At 43.6% G+C, this 19,820-nt stretch overlaps 1 protein-coding gene across 1 annotated transcript in view; it reads right to left on the bottom strand.

Annotated features, from left to right (window-relative positions):
* Nucleotides 1-19,820, bottom strand: part of LMNB2 (lamin B2) — a 36,400-nt gene that overhangs the window by 12,298 nt on the left and 4,282 nt on the right. Inside the window, exons 2-5 of the mRNA XM_066566203.1 lie at nucleotides 15,676-15,812; nucleotides 4,796-4,952; nucleotides 3,978-4,103; nucleotides 1,473-1,643 (exon numbers count right to left, since the gene is read on the bottom strand). Coding sequence (XP_066422300.1) covers nucleotides 1,473-1,643; nucleotides 3,978-4,103; nucleotides 4,796-4,952; nucleotides 15,676-15,812 — 591 coding nt within the window. The remainder of the gene's footprint in view (nucleotides 1-1,472; nucleotides 1,644-3,977; nucleotides 4,104-4,795; nucleotides 4,953-15,675; nucleotides 15,813-19,820) is intronic.

Raw genomic sequence — 19,820 nt, 5'->3', positions numbered from 1 at the left:
TTCCTCCCCAGCTCTGGCTCTCTAACAGGGACACGTACTTGTTCAGAAATCACAAAATTAAGTTCACAGCTAAACCCCTTTCCCTCCATATTCCAACTTCATCCATAACAACCACCTTTATGCAGGGAAAAAGCAGCTTAATTTGTTCATTCCCCTGTTCAAAGCTTGTCACTTTTTCATTCTCTAAGTCTGTATATTGCATCCTTTTTATTTTTTTTTTCTACTACGCATCTTTTATCCTGGATCTCCTTCAGACTGTGGCAAGTCAATCCAAATAGTTCCTTACATGTTCCAGAGTTCTCTGAATAATTTCAACCCTGCCACCTGTGTTGCGGGTTTTAGTTTTAATTTTAATTTTGGGGTTTTAGTATCTATTATCTATATGGTTGCTGCCATAAGTAATAGTTAAATATTTGTAGATCAGTATTTCTTAAACCAAATCATCAACTCAAAGAATTCAAAGGGAGTCTCAGCGAAGGGTGGGAGAGAACAATGTTAGCAGTACCATCATTCTTCCAGCACAAGAGAACAAGAAGTGGCTGTAACTATTGACAAGTACTTTCAACAGCCAGAATTGCCAGGATGGGGCTCTGAGCAACGTGGTCTAGTTTAAAGATGTTCCTGTTCAAGGCAGGGGGCTGGACTAGATGGCTTTTAAAGGTCCCTTCTAGCCCAGATCACTCTATGATTCTATGATTTCCAAATTACATACCATGATTTTCATCACCAAAGCTGGTCAAGAAAGGTCTGAGATCTTGTCTGAAGTTTCCCTGTCACCAAAGGATTCACAGCTGCATCTAGTAACTTTCCAGTCCAGAACTACCTTAGATCATTGAAATGTTGCAAGGCTTAGAAATATTTAAAAGTGCATTGGCATGATTAAGAACACTGCAAGGGCCACAGTAAGAGCAAAGTGACAATGCACCCTTAGATAAGAAGCCCCTTCCAGTGTGTCTGTATTAGTTTGCAAGCTCACTGTATCCAAGCAAAAGCCCATACTGAGACACACTCGCTTCCAAGCTCTCCAATCCCCCCCTCCAGCTTCTTATGCACAATGTATTGCACATATTGCAAGTTTTCCCAATCCCCTCCATTTGTGAAGAAAAACTGGATCTACTGATGTAAAAAAAGAACCCTTATAGCAAAAGACATTGTCTAATCAGAATAGTGGATGTCTAATCTAGACATCCACTATTCCCACTGTGTTTTCTGCAGAGACCAACAACAGCTCCACATGTTTTCTCACCAACTGACCTCTCTTGGCTAAAGCTATTGCTCGCTATTACCTCTGGCTATAACCCCCCTGGAAATGCACCTGCACACAAGTCCCAGGGAAAGCATTTGAACATTTGGACAAAACTTCCTCAAATTATAGTTACTCATCTCCTTAAGACCAGTAGAGCTGGTAGAAGTGGCTTTTATCTCACAAACTGGGCTTCCAGTCTGACAGTGCTGTGGACAGCAGTTGTTACCTTAGCCTGATATGTCTGCTCCAGCTCCATCTTATACAGTTTGACTTGTTCATCATGTTGATTTCGCAGATCCTCCAGAGCCTGAGTCATTTTGGATTCATACTCCTGTTGGCGGCTTGTGTCCACCTCAATCAAACGATGTTCATGGCGTTTTCTTGTTTCCCTTATTTCCTACATACGCACAAAAGAAGAGGGACAAATTCCCACACTAAGGTAAACAGTACAAGCAGTTACATTCAGACAACAATTAACTACTGCAGTACTAACTAGCATAATGGAGCTACAGTACTACAGGCATTTAAGCCTGGGAATTGCTGTATGCAGTAACAGATTCAAGTTACTGTTCTCATTTGTCAGGATGTAATTTTTAAAAGTGATCCAACTTAACACCAGCTTCAAAAATAGCCATATACTAAGTAAGGGGCTGTTTCACTGCTTTGCTACCTGTCCTTCTCAATATATATCCTGACATTACAATAGCAGTCTACAAGGAATCAGATGAAAATGAAAAGCACTTGTGAACATTATATATATTAAAAAAAATTATAGAGAAAAACTGCATCTTCAAATTTCACTCTTAAGCACATGTGGGTCTCATCTACGTTCTATATACTTGATGACCCTTTCTTATTAGATTTTGATTACAGCATTAATAAAGCAGCAATCCAAGCAATCCTGAAGACATAACGTTTTATGATCAGAGTTTGCACTAAGAAATTTGCATTTTTAGAAATGTGTGAGTTTTCTGTGCTTAAGAACACTGGTTGCAAACTAGTAAGGTAAGGCTTACTCATGCACTTATTCATGCAGAGATCTGGCCAGGTCTGAATGTGTGGTATGAGAAAAACAATTTCTTCCTTCAGGGCAGGACAAACAACCAAGGAGTGGTTCTGAGTACTGGGAGGAGGCCTCAAGTTACAACAGGGCCATGAGGAACAACAGCAAGTGAAACAAGGCTCAGTTTTGCTAGACTGGAGTCATATAAGGCTAACACATACTCAAAGCAACTTTACTAGTTGTTTTGCAGAAATGCTCTGCATCTAAAATAGATCCCCAGAAACATGTCCTTTTACTAAGCAGCAATGTGCTCTGAAGTGATATGGAATAAGCTTTTCTTTCTTTGGTTAATTTTTACACCAAGAAAACTAGCAAGCAGCAGTCTCTCAGTAACTGTAGGCAATGACAGCTCAGAAGCTAAAGGAATGTCATGGGGGACTACAAAGGATCAGGGGAAGGGCTGAGCTGATCCAGCAGTTCAGTTCAGTTCAGTTCAGTTCAGTTCAGTTCCAACACCACTAGAATAAGCAGGCCTCACTTGCCACACTCCCAAACATGATGACTCAATTCTAATGGAGATTTGGACCCTTCAGTAAACCAAATACATTCACTAACGTAAAGGAAATCAATTTATTGCTTCATGTGTTGAACTGGTGCATCCAAGAATCAAAAAGCTTCAGGGATGGCTAAAGAACACACCCTTGAGCACAGCAAGCTTTAGGATTAGCTTCTGCTGTCTCATTTAGTTTTACCTTCAGTCAATAGCAACACATTTTTCCCAAGAAGAAAAGTTATTTTAAGATCCTACAACCAAACAAGGATCTGTCACTGCAGTCAGTGTACCAATCCAAGTACTCCAGAGCATGGAAGTGAGACATTGGTCAGTACATCTCAGGCTGATCTCCCTGGTTGGTTTCTTTGCCCTGCTCCAGCCCCTGTCCTCTGTCCTTAGCCTCACAGCCCCATCCCATCCCTTAAACCAGTCTGAGCACTCATTTGGATTCTGTGGTAAATCAACTCAGCCACTAAGCAGTCAAAAATTAAACTCAACCAAGAAAACTTCAGTATGTTTCTAGTTAATCTGGCTGAAATGGTTGGGTGAACAATGAGCCAAGCATCACACCTGGAGTAGGGGAGATGAACAGCAGAAGCTTGTGGCGACTGCTCAGCAGCCACTCATTGAATGAGCTTGCAGAATCACCAGAGATGGAATAAACAGACATAACACTTTGCACTGGGTACAGAGAGAAAGTCATGCTTTCCTTTCCCAATTCCCAATATTACAAAAATTTTGGTCTTCACTAGTACTATTCACTTAACAGGCAGAAAACTACCTCTGCAATAAGCAAGGCAGCTGCATACTATTCTAGTCAATAAGAACAGATTATAATCAGGTCCAGCAACCAAAGTTGATGTAAGTAAAGAGCAGGGCCATGCTACCAGGTCCAGAGAGAGGGAAAAGGATTTTCCCTTTCCCACAGCAGTCAGCTGGCTCCAGTTCACCTGCCCATGGAACAATACTCTTGTCACTTGGCTGTCATACTGACTCCACCACTGATTTACCATGTAAAAAGGTGTAAAATCTTCACCTATTTTATTATTCAACCCATTTATAGGAAGGATAATACTGATTTTCTCTACCTAGACTACTTAGTAGTTGCTCATAGTCAATTTGATTAAAAGCTACATTAACTTTGGACAGTGGCAAGATTACTAGATTGATAATACCTCTTCAAATACATTCTTCCTGAAATCCAGATCCTCTTGCAAACTCTGGCACCGATTTTCCAGGTCCACACGCATGAGTGTCTCCTTCTCCAACTGCTTCTTTGCCACAGCATGACCATCTTCAGCCTAGTAAAGAATTTTAAAGATAATTTTGTCTGGATTCCTATCTTCCATCCATAAATCTTTTACAGTCTTCATCTGATGTCTTTGGAGCAGTTACTCATAATAACAAAACTAATGTCAAGCCACCAAATAAAGAAAACCAATCCACACCACCACCAGAAAGAAACACAATAAATAAACAAAAGCCCCAGAAAAAAAAAAAAAGAACCAGTGTGTGTGTGAGTGTGTGTGTTAATTGACATTTAAACCAAGCTTATAAGTTTGCATACCAGCTATTTAAAATGCAGGATTAGTTCAATACATTCTGATAGAGGAGCTGAGGATTATTAATTCCTCAAGCACAATATGTTACTCTTTCTTTTTCTTGCTAGCATGGTCTCACAGGGTACTCCAGCACAAGTGTAAAATTATACAGGACCTTACAAAGGACAACATTTAATGACTCAAGATATAGAAACATCAGAAATTTTAAAACAAAAGCTTCCGACAACCAAAATGTCTAAACACTGTGTTGCTTTGGTTGTTTTACATAGATTTCTTACAATTTAGTTTTGTATCCAAGAAGGGCAGCCAAAGATTCAGCAGTAAACAAGGTGCATCATTGATGTTCAGAATATAAACTAACTGCAAAGAAAAAAAGGAATTTATGCTACACAGCCTGTGCTGTGCTGAAGCAAGAGCATTCCCTACCATACCTTAGCAAGCTGGGCACGTAGATCAGCCACCTCTGCTTCCAGACTGCGTTTCTCATTCAGGACAGTATTGAGTTCTGCCTCACTTCTATGGAAGAGAACTTCCAGATCCTTGATACGACCCTGAGCCACAGACAAATCTGCATCTTTCTTCTTGTAGCTGGAAAAACAAAAGTACATTATACTTATACATGGGTGCACACGCATCCTGAGCATGTACTGGTTACAGCCACAGGTATTTTGTTACCAGACACCTTTTATCAAGCCCAGCTCACCACTATATGGCTCTTGCAGTATCCTGCAAATGCTGCTGATCATTGACCTGGAACACCCCCAAAATGTGCAGCTGGTACCATGTTCTGCAAATGCATGGCACAGTAAAAAAAATGTCATGGACAGACAAGGGAAAAACAAGAAGGCAACTCTGGCAGCTAAGAGATGGTAATACACACAAGGTATAAACAGTACTTCTTCATCTGGCAGCTACACAGCTGATATCTTTTACTTTAGAGTACAGCCCACAAAGCAAAGTACATGCAATCACCAAAGAGGCCTGAACATCCCCAAGGTTTTATATCTGAGGTGGTCAAGGATATTCCTCATGATGTATTCCCACAAAAAGCAGTAAAATAAAATAATCCACTATAGAAATGTGGTCATCTTTCAGGAATAAACCAGTATTTCTTCAGCAGTATTCATTATGGGCAAAGCATGTCCGAGTGCTTTAAATATCATTACTTGAGCTGTTATATCCAACTTGCAGATATGATCAAGATTATCTTCCTTCTGCCCACTAAGTAATTTTATCAGTCTTTTCATATAACATAGTGACTTTCTGCAGCTTTTCTCAGCATGTATCATTATGTTATTAAAAAACCGATCTGTTATGTGCTATAATCCTTCCTTGTTGCTGCTTAAGCTCGCTGTTCTAGTCTCACACCACCTGGGACGAAGGGAACAGTTTTATTATTTTTTCCCTTAAGTAACCGCAGACAATTTTTCTCCTGTCCTTTCTTCACACTTCTAATCTATAGTTATGTAGTTTGGACCTGTGGTCCATAAGCTGCTTTAAGGGCCCACAGAAATAAGTTTGAAGAGAATTCCTACTACATATAGGCTTTTAAAAGCTCTGTATTCAATCTGCAACTCCAAATGTGGAAAAAAACTATTATGTTTGCAAAGAGAAAAAAAGAAGCTGAAAACCAGTGTTCTAGATTAATACAAACCTTGCTGCCCAGCCCAGATCCTGAAGCTTGGTTCCCAAAATCCTTATCACTTGTACTGTCTTCTTGAATTTCTGATTTGCCTGAATTGGCCAGAATTACTTAATGAAATTATGGGGTATTGGTGGATCCTACACACAGTGGTTTGCCTTTGGCTCGTACAGTGGTTTACCAATGGTTTACATGGTTCAGCATGATGTGCTTCTTTTTCTAAGCTGACATCTTTATTCTGTGATGCATTCAGCTTGTGTTTTCTCTCTGCATTTCATGGTGTGGATCTTAGAATTTGTTTTCATTTAACTGTAACCAATTTTTCTTATCATCAGTCCAATCTGTCACTGTGAATTCTGTTCTGCAACATATGTGCAGTGTCTTCACACTCAGCAGCTTGCTGGAGGCACAGACAAAACATGGCTTGTATTTAAAAGACAGTTATTTAGCAGTAGTCAGAAGGTCACAAGTGCTATGTTACACATGTGCTGTAAAACAAGCCACTGTGCTTGTATCACAACCAATCAGACCTGGGAGCCTTCTGCCTGTACAGCACTCAAAGGGCAAATGCTGCTTCACTCTGATCATGAACAGCAGTATGCGCTCACACAGCCTCCTGCTTCCACCCACCTGCAGAAGCCAGGCAGCAAGAGACTGCTTCCAGGGATGGGAATGAATAAAAGTGTTTGATGTACAGCTTGAACCATAGAGAATTCTTGACAGTGGTAAGTAACTTTGGCCCCCTCAAGGACACTGACAACATGGCAAGCCATTTTAATTTTTATTTTCACTTATAATTTTAGCCTGGTTTATTGCCTTCATGCAAAAACGTGACAGAGGTTTTACAAAGGTACAACTGCTTTTGGGGGTCTCTGAGATTTTAAAAAGTTCCCACCAGCAGTCAATCCACCTGGTGAGATGTGTCAATGCTTCAAGGAACACCGAGTAACTCTCCAAGTAAGGTAACTCTTGAGAGCTCTTTTTTTCCCTAGAAAGAGCCAAGTTTGCTCCAAGGAAAGGTTTCAGTGACCACAGAATCACAGCATTGTTTAGGTTGGAAGGGACCTTAAAGCCCATCTCATTCCAACCCTGTCATGCTCCAAGCCCTTCCAACTTGGCCTTGAACACTTCCTGTACAGCACTCAGTACACACAGGACAGGGCAGCTACAACTGCTCTGGGTAACCTGTTCCAGGCCTTCACCCCCTAACAGGGAAGAATTTGTTCCTAATATCAAATCTAAACCTACTGTCTCTCAGTCTGAACCATGCCCTGTTGTTCTGTCCCTACTTATAGCTAGGTAGCAGGCAGAGGAAGCCACAGCATGACATGCACCCCTCTCAGAGCCAGGAGCTCCAGCAGGACTGCTATTACAAGCAAAATGATGGCACCTGACAGATACTGACCTGCAGACCTGGCTTGATCTGGGGAAGAGTGACACTGGCAAAGATAGGAACTCACACCTCATGAACAACAGGACAGGAGACTTTCCTGCACCATGCCATCAGTTACCTCTGTTATCAATGAATGGACCTTATTCACTTCACCAGGTCTGGGTCAACAGTCTCGTGGGAGGGTGGTGTTCTACCCAAACAGAAGTTTTGTGCACCTCACCAGTAAATTAATTATTCCCATCCATACCTCCTCCACTTATCCCCTCCCTCCAGTAGTCAAAAGTTTTGTCAAACAGCTGAAGATGAAAACACAAACACTGGAAGCCATTACACAGCATACAGGATAGAACCATACATGCTACAGAATGAGAATGGCTATTTTTACAACAATATTTTAATTCTAGATTTAAAAATATGTCCTTACACCTGATACAAACATTTTTAAACAAAAATTAAGCTGTTCCTTACATCATATAAATGGTGTTTGAACATCCTAAAGATATTTAACTTTTTATAAAATGAAACTACCTAACTGCTTTATGAACCTAGTTATGAACTTGGTTCAAAAGAAAAAATTTTACATTCATGAGTTGCATTCAAGTACAAATAGTGGATACATATATGTATGGTAGATGTAAAATACACAGAATCCACAGAATGGATGGAAGGGATCATAAATCTCATCTTGTTTCACCCCTCCCATGGACTCATGGACTGGGACACTTTCCATTAGACCGGGTTGGCTCCAAGCCCCATCCAGCCTGGCCTTGAACACTTCCACATAGCTGTGGGCAGCCACAGCTGGTTGGATATTATGTTCTTCCCCCAGAAGGTGCTGGGGCATTGAACAGGCTCCCCAGGGAACGATCACAGCCCCAAGGCTTCTGGAGCTCAATGAGAGTTTGGACAAGACTCTCAGGCACACGGTGGGATTTTGGGGTGTCTGTGCATGGCCAGGAGTTGATTTGATGGTTTTTGTGGGGTCCATTCCAGCTCAGGATATTCCATGATTCTGTGATTGAGTGCCTCACCACCCTCACATGGAAGAATTTCTTTCCAATATCGCATCTAATGCTGCCCTATGTCAGTATGAAGCCATTCACCCTTGTCCTACCACTATTGCCTTGTCCCAGTCCTTCTCCCTCTCTTTGGAGCCCCTTTAGGCTTTCGGAAGGGCTCTGAGGCTTCCCTGGAGCATTCTCTTCTCCAGGTGAACACCCTCAGCTCTCCTACACTGGCTCCAGTGCAGAGGAGGTTCAGCCCTCAAAACACCAGGGCATATGGCCTCCTCTGGACTCACTCCAGTAGCTTCACATTATTCTGATGTTGAGTCTCCAGAACAGAACGCAGTACTCTGGGTGGGCTTGAGGGGGCAAATAACCTCCCTTGACCTGCTGGCCACACTTCTTTTGATGCAGTTCAGGGTTTGATCAGCTTTCAGGGCTGCAAGTGCACATTGTTAGCTCAAATTCAGTTTTTCATCCATTGATACTTGTATCTCCTCAGGGCTGCTCTTGATCCATTCTCCACCCAGCCTGTGTCTGTGATGGGAATGACCCAACACATATGCAGAACCTTACACTTGGCCTTGATGAACCTTCATAAGGTTCACACAGGCCTACTCCTCCAGCCTGTTCTCATCTCTTTAGATGGCATCCCTTCCCTTCAATGTATCAACTGCACTACACATGTTTTGGTTGGCTGCTCTTTCTTGTTAGAAGGAAGTGCTTCCTGCCCCATGCCCCCCTCATGCCCTAGTTTCACATTCAGTTTCAGGGTACTCTGGAAGTCTTACTTCCAGAGATGATGAGCTGGTGGCTCCTGAGATAATAGGAGCCAACAGGGAAATACAGTGAAATACTGCCAAGAAATTAAGGGGCATTCATCTAAGAAGACGATACAGCCAACAGTCCAGCTGTTTCTCTATACCAATGTATGCAGGGTGGGCAATTAATTAGAGGAGCTGTAAGTCACTGTGCTGCAGGGAAGCTGCGACCTAGTTGCTGGTAAAACTTGGTGGAACGAATCTCATGACTGGACTTCAACTTTCAACAGCTACAAGCTGTCAAGAATGGATAGGTGAGGAAGGAGGGGTGGAAGGGTTACTCTCCCCAAGAAGTGGATTGAATGTGAAGGGCTGTCTCTAAAAAACTGCCATCAGCATTTTGAAAGCATATGGGTAAGAATCAGAGACCAAGGCAACAATTGGAACCCTTGTGGTTGGCATCTACTCCTGGCTGACTGATCAACTGGAGCCTTTTTGCTCCAGCTACAGGAGGCAGTGCACTCATAGACTCAGCCTGATGTGGGACCTCAACCATCCCAGCATCTGCTGGAAAAGTAGCAGGGTGAGCTGTAGGCAATCGAGGAGGCTGTTGGAGAGGACTGAGGATAGCTTGTTAAGCCAGGTAATAAAAGGCTCTACCAGATGAGATGAGATACTGGACCTGATGGTCATCAACACAAATGAGCCAACCAGTGATGTCAAGACAGGAGGCAGCCTGAGTTGCAGTGATCATGCAGTCCAGGAGTCTGCAGTCCTGAGAGACATGGGTCAAGTGAAGAGAAATGAAGAATGAATTTTAGGAAAACAAACTGCCTACTGTTCAAGGAGTTGGTCAATAGCACCTACTGGGAAACTGCCCTCAGGGACAAGGGAGAAGAACTTTTAGGAAATTTTCTACATCACAAGAGCTCTTGATCCTCAGGACTAGAAGGCAAGAGACCAGCATGGATGAGTTGAGACCAGCAGGTGAAACTAAAAGGCAAGAAGATAATGAAGAGACAGTATTAGTATGGGTTGGTATCCTGGCAAGAGTATGGAGACATTGCCTGGTTGTGAAGGGATAGGGTCAATGAGGCCAAGGTGCAGCTGAAGTCAAACTTGGCAAGGGACACAAGAATAACAATTTTGCAGGTATGTTAGTCAGAAAAGGAAGGTCAAAGCAAGTGTACTTCTTCGATAAACAAGCCTGGCAAAGTGGTTCAGACGAGAAAAACGTTGATATACTCAACAACTATTTTGCCTCAGCCTTCAATGGCAACCTCTCCAGTAGATGGACAACAAAACAGGAACTGGGAAGGCAAAATAGCTCACACTATAAGAAAAGGTTAGGTTTGTGATCACCTGAGAAACCTGAGTCCATGGGACCTGACAAGATGCACCCCAGAGTCCCAAGGAATTGGCTGATGTAGCTGCCAAGCCACTCCCCATGACATTTGAAAACTCATGGCAGTCAGATGAAGGCCCAGGTAAAAGGGAAACATTGCACCCATTTTTCAAAAGGATGGGAAGGAAGACTTCAGGAGTTACTGACCTGCCAGCCACACCTCTGTACCTGGGAACATCATGGAACAGATCCTCCCAAAAGCTCTGCAAAGGCATACAGAGCACAGGGAAATGATTCAAGACAGCCAGTACAGCTTCTCCAAGGTCTGCTTGACCAACCTAGTGGCCTTCCCTTGTCCACTGATGGAGTCACTTAATTGTGAAAGGGCTATGAATATTGTCTGTCTGGACAATACTTTATAAGGCCTTTGATAAAGTCCCCCCACAAAATCCTTCTCTGACTGCACAGGTAAAATTAGACAAAGGCATCAATGAAGAAAAGTAGCGGGCATATGCATAAACATAAAGAATTTGAAAATTCACAGCTAATTTGGCTTTTGTAAAGGAAGGCAAGGAGCGTAAGCAGGGGTAAAAACCCTGCACAGAAGGGCTCTGAGAGGGCCTTATTCCACCTCTGCCTAAAGAGGCCACAGCAAATATGGTTACCACAAAACACTTCTGAGTTCTGTAGCACTCCTGCCACTCACTGGGGTTCTTGGGAGACATCTGATGTAAAATACTACCTGGAGCTTACCCTTCTTCACACATCAGCAGCTCAGAAGCACTCAAAATGCAACTGTGTTTGAGAAATTATTCATAAATAAAATACAGAACAAGAGATAGAACACTGTTATGGTACAATAACATCTTGAATATTGGCTGAAGTTCCAATTCTGCAGCTTTCCTTCCCAAGAGGATACACTAAAACAGTAAAAATGACAGAGAGGATAAAATGTTGATTGAAAGCACAAAGCAGCTTCAGGAGTAGAAGCAATTAAGCAGTAAGATGTTTCCACTTGAAAAAAAGAGATCATTAAAGAGAAAGTCCTAGGAGATATGAAGACAAATACAAAAAAAAAAAGGGATAAATGAACAAATGAAAGGCAGATTGAACAACATGTTTATACAACAGATAGATAAACTCAGAATCTCCTTGCTTTGTCTAAGAACTCCACAAACAGCTGGTCTCAGAATACTGGTCACACTATGAAATGCAAATCCATGATGGCTATTACACAGAATCCGGCTGGACATCACAAAGTCCCTCAGCTGAAGGGAATTGTTGAAGACTGGAAGAGTATTCCCAAGAGCTGTTGCTATGCATGTTACATTCATCTCTTCTCTAGACAAATGGCTTTTCACAGAGATCAATTAACAGGCTAAGTAGACCTTTGGTACAATTCAATACAAACTGTGAGGGCTGAAGAGCCAGCCAAAGAAGGGCTTCCTGCACTCCCCTGGAGGGCTAACCCCCGAGCCACTGACTTTAGGGCCAGTAAATCACCCCCAGAGGCCTCTGCAGTTCTGTTAATCCCTTGTTCCTCATTGGTCCTCCCCTCATGCTCCACCCCTGAGCCCACATCCCATTGGTTACTGGTTTTGTCCCGCCCCTCATCTTCCCTACATAAGTCCCTGGTTTTCCACAGTTTGGAGAGCTTCTGTTCCTGCTTCGCTTTGCAGAGGTCCCTGCTTTTAATAAAGGCCACTACTCTGTGGAACACCATACAGAGCCCCAGTCTCTTTCTCCATATCACCTGAGAGAAGAAGCCAGAGCTGATTATCACTGGGAGAAGGACGTGCCTGTGCCCCTAAGCCGTCCTTCTCAGGACACTCCTCAGGAAAGTCACAGCACCCTCAGCACCACCCCACCGCAACAAACAACTCTAGAAAAAGCCTTGGGATGCTTCTTGTTGACTTAGTAGGGAAAATTATATCCAATTATCTCAAACACTAAAAATCCCCCAGAAAATATTACCACATTGGTAACACAGTAAGAGAAAAAAATCTAAAATAAATATGTGCCCCAGAATCCAAACCCTGGGAGTTGAATTTGCACTCATACGGAACCCTGGTGTAGCCTTATCTGTCAGTATTTGAACAAGATACAGAAAGACATAAGCAGAAGTGCTTTCTCTTACGTCCATTGCATTGACAGAAAAACCTTGTTCTTTCCTAGACCACAGGTTCTGTCCCAAATCCGTGTGCCCTATCCAAGACTCTTGATGCAGGTTGGTCAGCTGCTTCACAAGTTGAAATTGTGCAAGTAAACAGCTCCAGGAAGGAACTAAACACAGGGTAAGCTTCAGGCACCTTTGGGCACAAACTAGGCCTGATGTTACCACCTCCAACCATACCCTTTGGCTTCCCTGGAGCATCTTCAGTGCCTTCAGGGCTTTCCATGCTCACAAACTCAGGCTTTGGCAGGAAAAAAAAAAAAGAAATGGGGAATCTGCTAATAAACCAGGAGGCTGACTGTGATCCTATGTTGCAAGGGAAGTCTATTTAATCTCCTGTCCCAGCAACCCAATGTATTCCAAGCAAACAAAAGAATGGCAGTGTTTGGGATCGCTCCTGGCCAGACTGTGCTGGCATTCTTAAATCTCTCCTCTGTTATGAGCTTGAAAGAGAGGGAGAGGCAATAGTAGTGAATATAAACTTATGCAATAACCTACTCTTCCACTACACAGTTCTCAAAGCAAGTTTGGTCTGAGATGTGGTAATCACATATTCTCTGAACAGAAAGAGACTTACTTCTCTCCAAGGATTTTCCTGAGAAGCTATGAGAAAGCTCAGAGAAAACAATTCTTATCTTAATCTCTGCACCTGTTGTTGTGCACATGTGGAATGTGTTACAGAGATCGTTTACCAAAAGGTAGTTTCCTAATTGGACTCTGGTGATGGTGCTTTGCTTCATTGACCAATTGGATCCACGTGTGTGTATTGGACTGTCTGGCAAGGGTGAAAGGTTTTTAATACAGTGTAGTGTAGAGTAGTATAGCTTAATAAAGCATTTGATCAGCCTTCTGCAATCATGGAGTCAATGCTCATTATTCCCCATCCAGGGGCCCACTGCTACAATACTGAGAGAAGCACCATCTGACTGTCAGCTTCAGTAATGAGCTAGATGTCAAGTGAACACTGCAAATCAGACAAAAAATTCAAAGTTTCACTTATGAGGGTCATATTTAAAATCTGGCCACATCACAAGCTAGACACCCCACAAACACTCCAAGAACATTACCAGCATCTCAATGGACTGGAAGGAATTAAGTAGAAGAAACTCTGACACTGAGGAATTCGACTCTATTGCTATGAACTGTAAACACAGAGAGAAACCCAGAAAACCAGGTTCTTTTTCCTCATCTATTGCAGAAGACAAGCAAACAAAAAGCTGAAGTTAGTTTGGTCATTGAAGTGACTGGTAAGGGGCAACTCAGTTGTCCAGACAACGGTTGAGGGGGGTGATCCAAGGGAAAACACTATCTCCATCACTTTACATGCACAATTTCCCACCACAAAGTATTTTGTACAATCTCTTAGGGCTATCAAAAGTCTAAAGAACAGGAATCAACTGGATTCTCATTATCTGCCAAGTCAAGATACTTCTTACAAGGATACCTTAATCAAAACAGAGAAATATGAGAGGTGAACCAAATTCCCAGTTACTACTATTGCTCTCTTATGGGGCTTGCTTTAAAAGCCAAGCAAGAAGAGTACCTGCTATCACAAGATGAGAGAGACAACCTTAAAGTCCATGTGCCATGCACATGCCAACTGCCATGCAAAATACACTATCCAAAATAAATGCCAAGACTGCTGGCCTGAGGCTTTGAAGAGAATACACAGTTCCAACAGGAACATCCCAGTAGGGCTGGGTGGGATTCACCTCACTGCACTTCAGGGGTTTTACTGCTGACCTAGTTACCAGAGGAGTTTGTCATGGTTAACAAAAGCTGAGCGAACCAAGTCCACAAATACCAGCACACAGCTTGCCTGACCACATGCAGGCCTATGGTATTGGCTGTACTTCAACAGACTTTACACCAACTCAAATGCAGATGCTTACACTATCACTATTTCATGTCTGGACAGACGTTTTAGGGCAAATTCCAAAAATATCTCCAATGGCTGACTTTAAAAAAAAGGGCCCAGCAGAGAAAATGAGTATCCAGTGATATAGCAAAATTTACAAAGAAAATGTGAAATACTTTATCATAAATTAACTAGATAGTCAGAAAAAAAAAGACAGGGGAGGGAAACACTTAAGTCCTTTTATAACCACTTAGTTGCAAATGAAGAGATGAGAGACTTACAGTAAGTCTTAGTGGCACTGCCACATTAAAACCTATTTAATGGCTGACAACATTGATGAACAGGTGATGTACATAATGACCTGCTCAGGAAAAATCTGTAATTCCCAAATCTTATATATTAAAATAGGTAGCAAAATTCAATTAGAAGCAAAAATTTATTTTTCCACTACATATATTAATTTTTAAATGAAGTTTCTACTGCTAAACAGTATTTGATAACAAATAATTCCCATGGGAATTGAAATAATGAATTCTACTTGGTTTCAGGAACTAGTTTATTATGCCAATTCTCTGTGATACAAACTGAATGGCAGTTTAAAAAAATTTAGTCAGTACAAGGCCTTCTCCCAGCACATTTACATTGTAGCTTCATGTCTTCTCAAGGCAACACTGCTTCCATATTCCCAAACTGCTCAGGGCCAAGCCCTTCCCTTTTCTTCCATTTCTCCCATCACTCATACAGTGAACCAGACAATAAAAATCATTAATGAACCCTCCTTGGATGGATCAGTTTTAATCTAGATCTCTTTCTCAATCCAGTTTACCAAACAGCTGCACACATGCACATTCACGTAAGGGGAGGCAGGACAGGACAAAGCAGGTACAGCCATTTGCTTGAGTCTCACATCACATGACATTCATCTAATATTTACAAATACACTTGTGTATATACTGCTGGAATTATGCGCTCTGACCAGCTGTACCAGCAAGCTGAAGGATTTTCCCTCTGACAAACCTGTATCTTCTCATGGATCTGCTTCCAGGAGGTGTTTGAAGAAGCATCATTAGTATCATTTCCACAGCAAATATTGCCCATTCTAATTGAAAGAAAAGAAATTTAATACCCTCCTCACCTTTTATTGAACTCCTCAAGTTCTGCTCTCAGTTTTCCTATTTCAATTTGTAATCTAGCCCTCTCCTTGGCAGTTTCATCCAGAACTCTTCGAGCATCAGCCAGTTCAGACTCATAGAGACTCTTGATTCCACTCACCTAAGGGGAAAAAAAAAGTATTTGGGTGTATTTGTATTTGTGCATTGTAAAAGTATTGTAAAAGTATTTGTGCGTTGTAACATCACAACAACTATCAAAGAACTGAAACATAGGACGAGGTTACACACAAGTTTCTTTGAAAAAGGGTGTATGATATGATTTCTGCCATTTAAGAATATTCTATACTGAACATTTTCAATTAACAAGCAACCCAAAGATTTCGTTTTTATTACCAATGCAACAAATACTATGTTTGAAATGTCCAGACCTTCCCAAGAGATAAACTGAACAAGATCAGTGCACCTTGCAATCTTAACTTCAATTATTTGCCCTTATTCCCAATACTGCTGCTGTGGAATACAAGCCCAAGGACCCATTTTGACTTGGCTGTTCTTACACTACAAAGGGTCTGAAACCACATGAACTACAGAAATGTGAACTGTTCAGAAATGAGCTTCCACTCTTGTTCTCTATCTCAGAGGATAAAGAACTACAGACTTCTTCCTGTCCCAAAATAACCTATCATATAATCAGTAATACAGACTGCATGAGGCACCTTGAAGTCTGCTATATCTTTATATTTTTTATAAGACAAGATTATTTGAAAGTTATATCAGACAGCTAAAATGTACAGACCATGTAAGATTGCTACTTTTGCTTCTGTGAAAGGATGCCAGAACAACTTTCATAGAGTCAGAGAATATGCTGAGTTAGACCTGTCAAGAGCATCGAGAGTCCAACTCCTAGCCCTGCACAGGGCACCCCATCAATCCTACACTGTGCCTGAGAGTGTTACACAAATGCTGCCTGAGCTTGGTGCTCTGAGCACTTCCCCGGGGAGCCTGTCCAGTGCCCAACCACCTCCTGGGAAAAAACCTTCTGACATCCAAGCTAAACCTCCCCTGACTCAGCTCCATGCTGTTTCCTCAAGCTCTCTCATTGGTCATGAGAGTGTACAGGCTGGTCCTGCCTCTCATGAGGAGGCTGAAGACTGCATTGAGGTCTCCCCTCAGTCTCCTCCAGGCTGAACAAACCAAGTGCCCTCAGCAGCTCCTCATACACCTTCCCCTCTAGACCATTCCCCATCCTTGTGGCCCTTCTTTGGAGGCCCCTCTACTAGCTTAATGTTTTTTTATACCGTGGTGCCCAAAACTGCCCCCAGAACTCAAGGTGACGCTGCTCCAGTGCAGAGCAGAGAGACACAATCCCCTCCCTCACTCAGCTGGCCTGATGCCCCTACGGACACGGTTGGCCATCCCGGCTCCAGGGCACTGCTGACTCGGATCCAACTTGCCATCAGCCAGAACCCCATGGCTCCTTTCTGTAGCCTCTCTTCAGCCTCTCCTTCCCCAGTCCATCCACACAGCCATGGCTGCCCCATCCTAGGGGCAGCATCTAGCACCTGTCCTTGTTAAGCTTCACATGGTTGGCGATTTCCTATCTCTCTGGTTGGTCAGCATTTCTCTGGAGGGCCCCTCTGCCCTTGCAGGTCTTGACAGCTCCTCCCAATTTAATGCCATTGGCAAACGTTCTTAGAATCCCTCTGAGTCCTGCATCCAAGGATCACTGATGAAGATGTTGATGGGCTGAGGTTGGAGACCCGTGGCACTCCACTTGTGACCAATGTCAGCCTGATGTCCCTCCATCACTATAACCCATTGTGCCCAACTTGTGAGCCAGTTCCTCACCCAGAGTGTGACAGGGTTATCCAGCTTTATGCTGGACATTTAGTCAGGTGGATCCTGCCTCTCTGAAGCAGTTGTGAATCCTGAAAGACAGTTCCATGGTCAAAGAATCAAAGAATGAGTTGGGTTGGAAAAGACCTTAAAGCCCATCTCATTCCACCCCCTGCAATGTGCAGGATCACCTTCCACTTTCCCTGGTTGTTCCAAGCCTCAGTCTGGCCTGAACACTTCCAGGGATGGGGCAGCCACAGCTTCTCTGAACAGAGCAGAGGTGCAGAATCTCCCCTCCCCTGCTGCCCACACTGGGAGCTCAGCCCATCACAGAGGTGGTTTCTGGCAGCTAGTGCCAATGGTAGGAGCAGGTTCAGCCCCTCACCCACCAACACCCCCAAGTCCGTCTTCCCAGAGGAACTCTCAATTCCATCTCCACCCAGCCTAAATTTCCACCTGGGGTTTGTTGGTTTGTTGTAGAATCCAAAAACCTGTTGCCAACAGCAGTTGTGTAATCCAGAGTTGATCTACAGGATCTGCTTGGCTATCCTCAAGTCCTTCACTCTCCACACACCACCTCTGCTTTGATGCCAATGTCTTTCCATTCCTCCCTAGGAATGGAAAATGTGATCCCTTCTCCCCAAATTATTATAACTTTGAAATAATGGGACTTTCAGGCAAAGGTATGAGAAAAGTAGTAAAGTTCTTTAGTAGTATGTTTACGTATAACAAGGCAAACAGCAGCAGCAGCAACAACAAACAGAACCACAGCCCCAGCCCCGGCCTCTCTCGGCACTTTCCCCTTTGGTGCAGTTCCGGGCACAGCCGGCAGGGGCGCCGGCGGCTCCCGGCCGGGCGGGGCAGGTGCGATGATTCCCCCGCGGCTGCAGGGGGCGCTGTGGCGCCTGCCCGGCCGCCTCTCCACACGGCAATGGCGGCTGAGAGAGAAGGGGCTTTCTTTGCAAACCCTCAGTGGGCAGCCGGTCTCAGCACCACTTGGGAAGCTGAATGGCCTGGAGCAGGAACTTCAGAGCAGCAAGCTGGAACAGCAGCAGTAGGCACACCCAGAGTGGCAAACACAGTGTAGCAAAACTCAGGAGCTGTGCCAGGAGAGGCAGGGGTCAGGCAGACCCGGGAGACACCCCCTCAGAGGGGCTCAGGGTTCCAGGTTTTCCCCGGGGGACCCGAGCAGATGATTAGGGTCCTTCCCAGTAAGGTCGGGTGTTGAAAAGGTCACAGTTCAATGGCGGCTCTTATAAGCAAAGGCTCACCCTTGGTAGTAGAAGCAGTGCAGGACAGAACTTCGTGGTGGCAGCGAATTCTCCCTGCAGTAGCAGCAGCCCAACTGTCTGCCTTCCGACCCCGAGAGTCAGTCCCTGAGCCCCCAGCCAAAATCTCAGTGTCTCTGACCTTCTCAAGAGAAAGTCCCACCACAGGGACTGCAGCCACCTGCACACCCTCCCCACATCTTGGCCACATCCTTTGTCTTTCTCAAGTATCTATAGTTCCAGTCTCTTTGGCAACAAATGGGAGAAAAATTCCACCAGAGAAAGAAAAGGGAAAACAACAACAAAACAAACAAACAAAATAAAATCCCAAAAAAGCCAAACCAAAAAAACCCCAAACAAAACCCACCCCTAACCTCCAACGATCACCCAGAGCCATGTAGTTATGTTTGATACTCTTCAGGTCCGTCTTGCTACTAGCACTGGACCCTTTATTGAAGAGCAGAAGGGATGAAACTCATTTGGCCCTGTGAGCTTCAGCAGTCTCTCTACAATGTCCAGAATACAAGCCCCGGGAAGCAGCAACAAACCTTCCCAGATGACAGGTTAGGCCAGCAAATGGGTCCCTCAGCTGTGAAAATGGAAACCCCATCTGAAGTCAACAGAAAAACCCTAAAATGTTCAGCACAAAACAAAAGGACATGCTGCAGCCCAATCCACTTCATGTCCATGCGCCCAAGCGTAAATCTTCCTTCACAGAGGGCAACCTAGACACCCTTATTGCACCACAAATGTGCTTTCACTTTTTTACCCTCTCTTTTGCTGGCAAAAGAGCTTGTGAGTTGTAATTGGGCAATGCAGGGAACAAGGAAATAGAAAAAGAAAACAGAGATGCTTCCATAGCAGACTGAAAGACACAGCTGCCAGATGCTCTCACCTACCTGTGCTGGGAGCATTCAAAGCTCACTAGGTAGTGGGTCAAGGGCAGATACACTGACACAGACCCTCCCAAAGCAACCCCACTTGAGAAAAGCTGCAAGGTGTCACTCAGTGAAGACTTGAAACACGTCAAGAAGGCACTGCACCAACATGCTAGGCAAGAAACA

Source organism: Molothrus aeneus, chromosome 27, assembly GCF_037042795.1.
Source record: "Molothrus aeneus isolate 106 chromosome 27, BPBGC_Maene_1.0, whole genome shotgun sequence".
Lineage (NCBI taxonomy): Eukaryota > Metazoa > Chordata > Aves > Passeriformes > Icteridae > Molothrus > Molothrus aeneus.
Note: the sequence above shows the minus strand (reverse complement) of the source record. Positions and strands in the feature narration are given on the sequence as shown.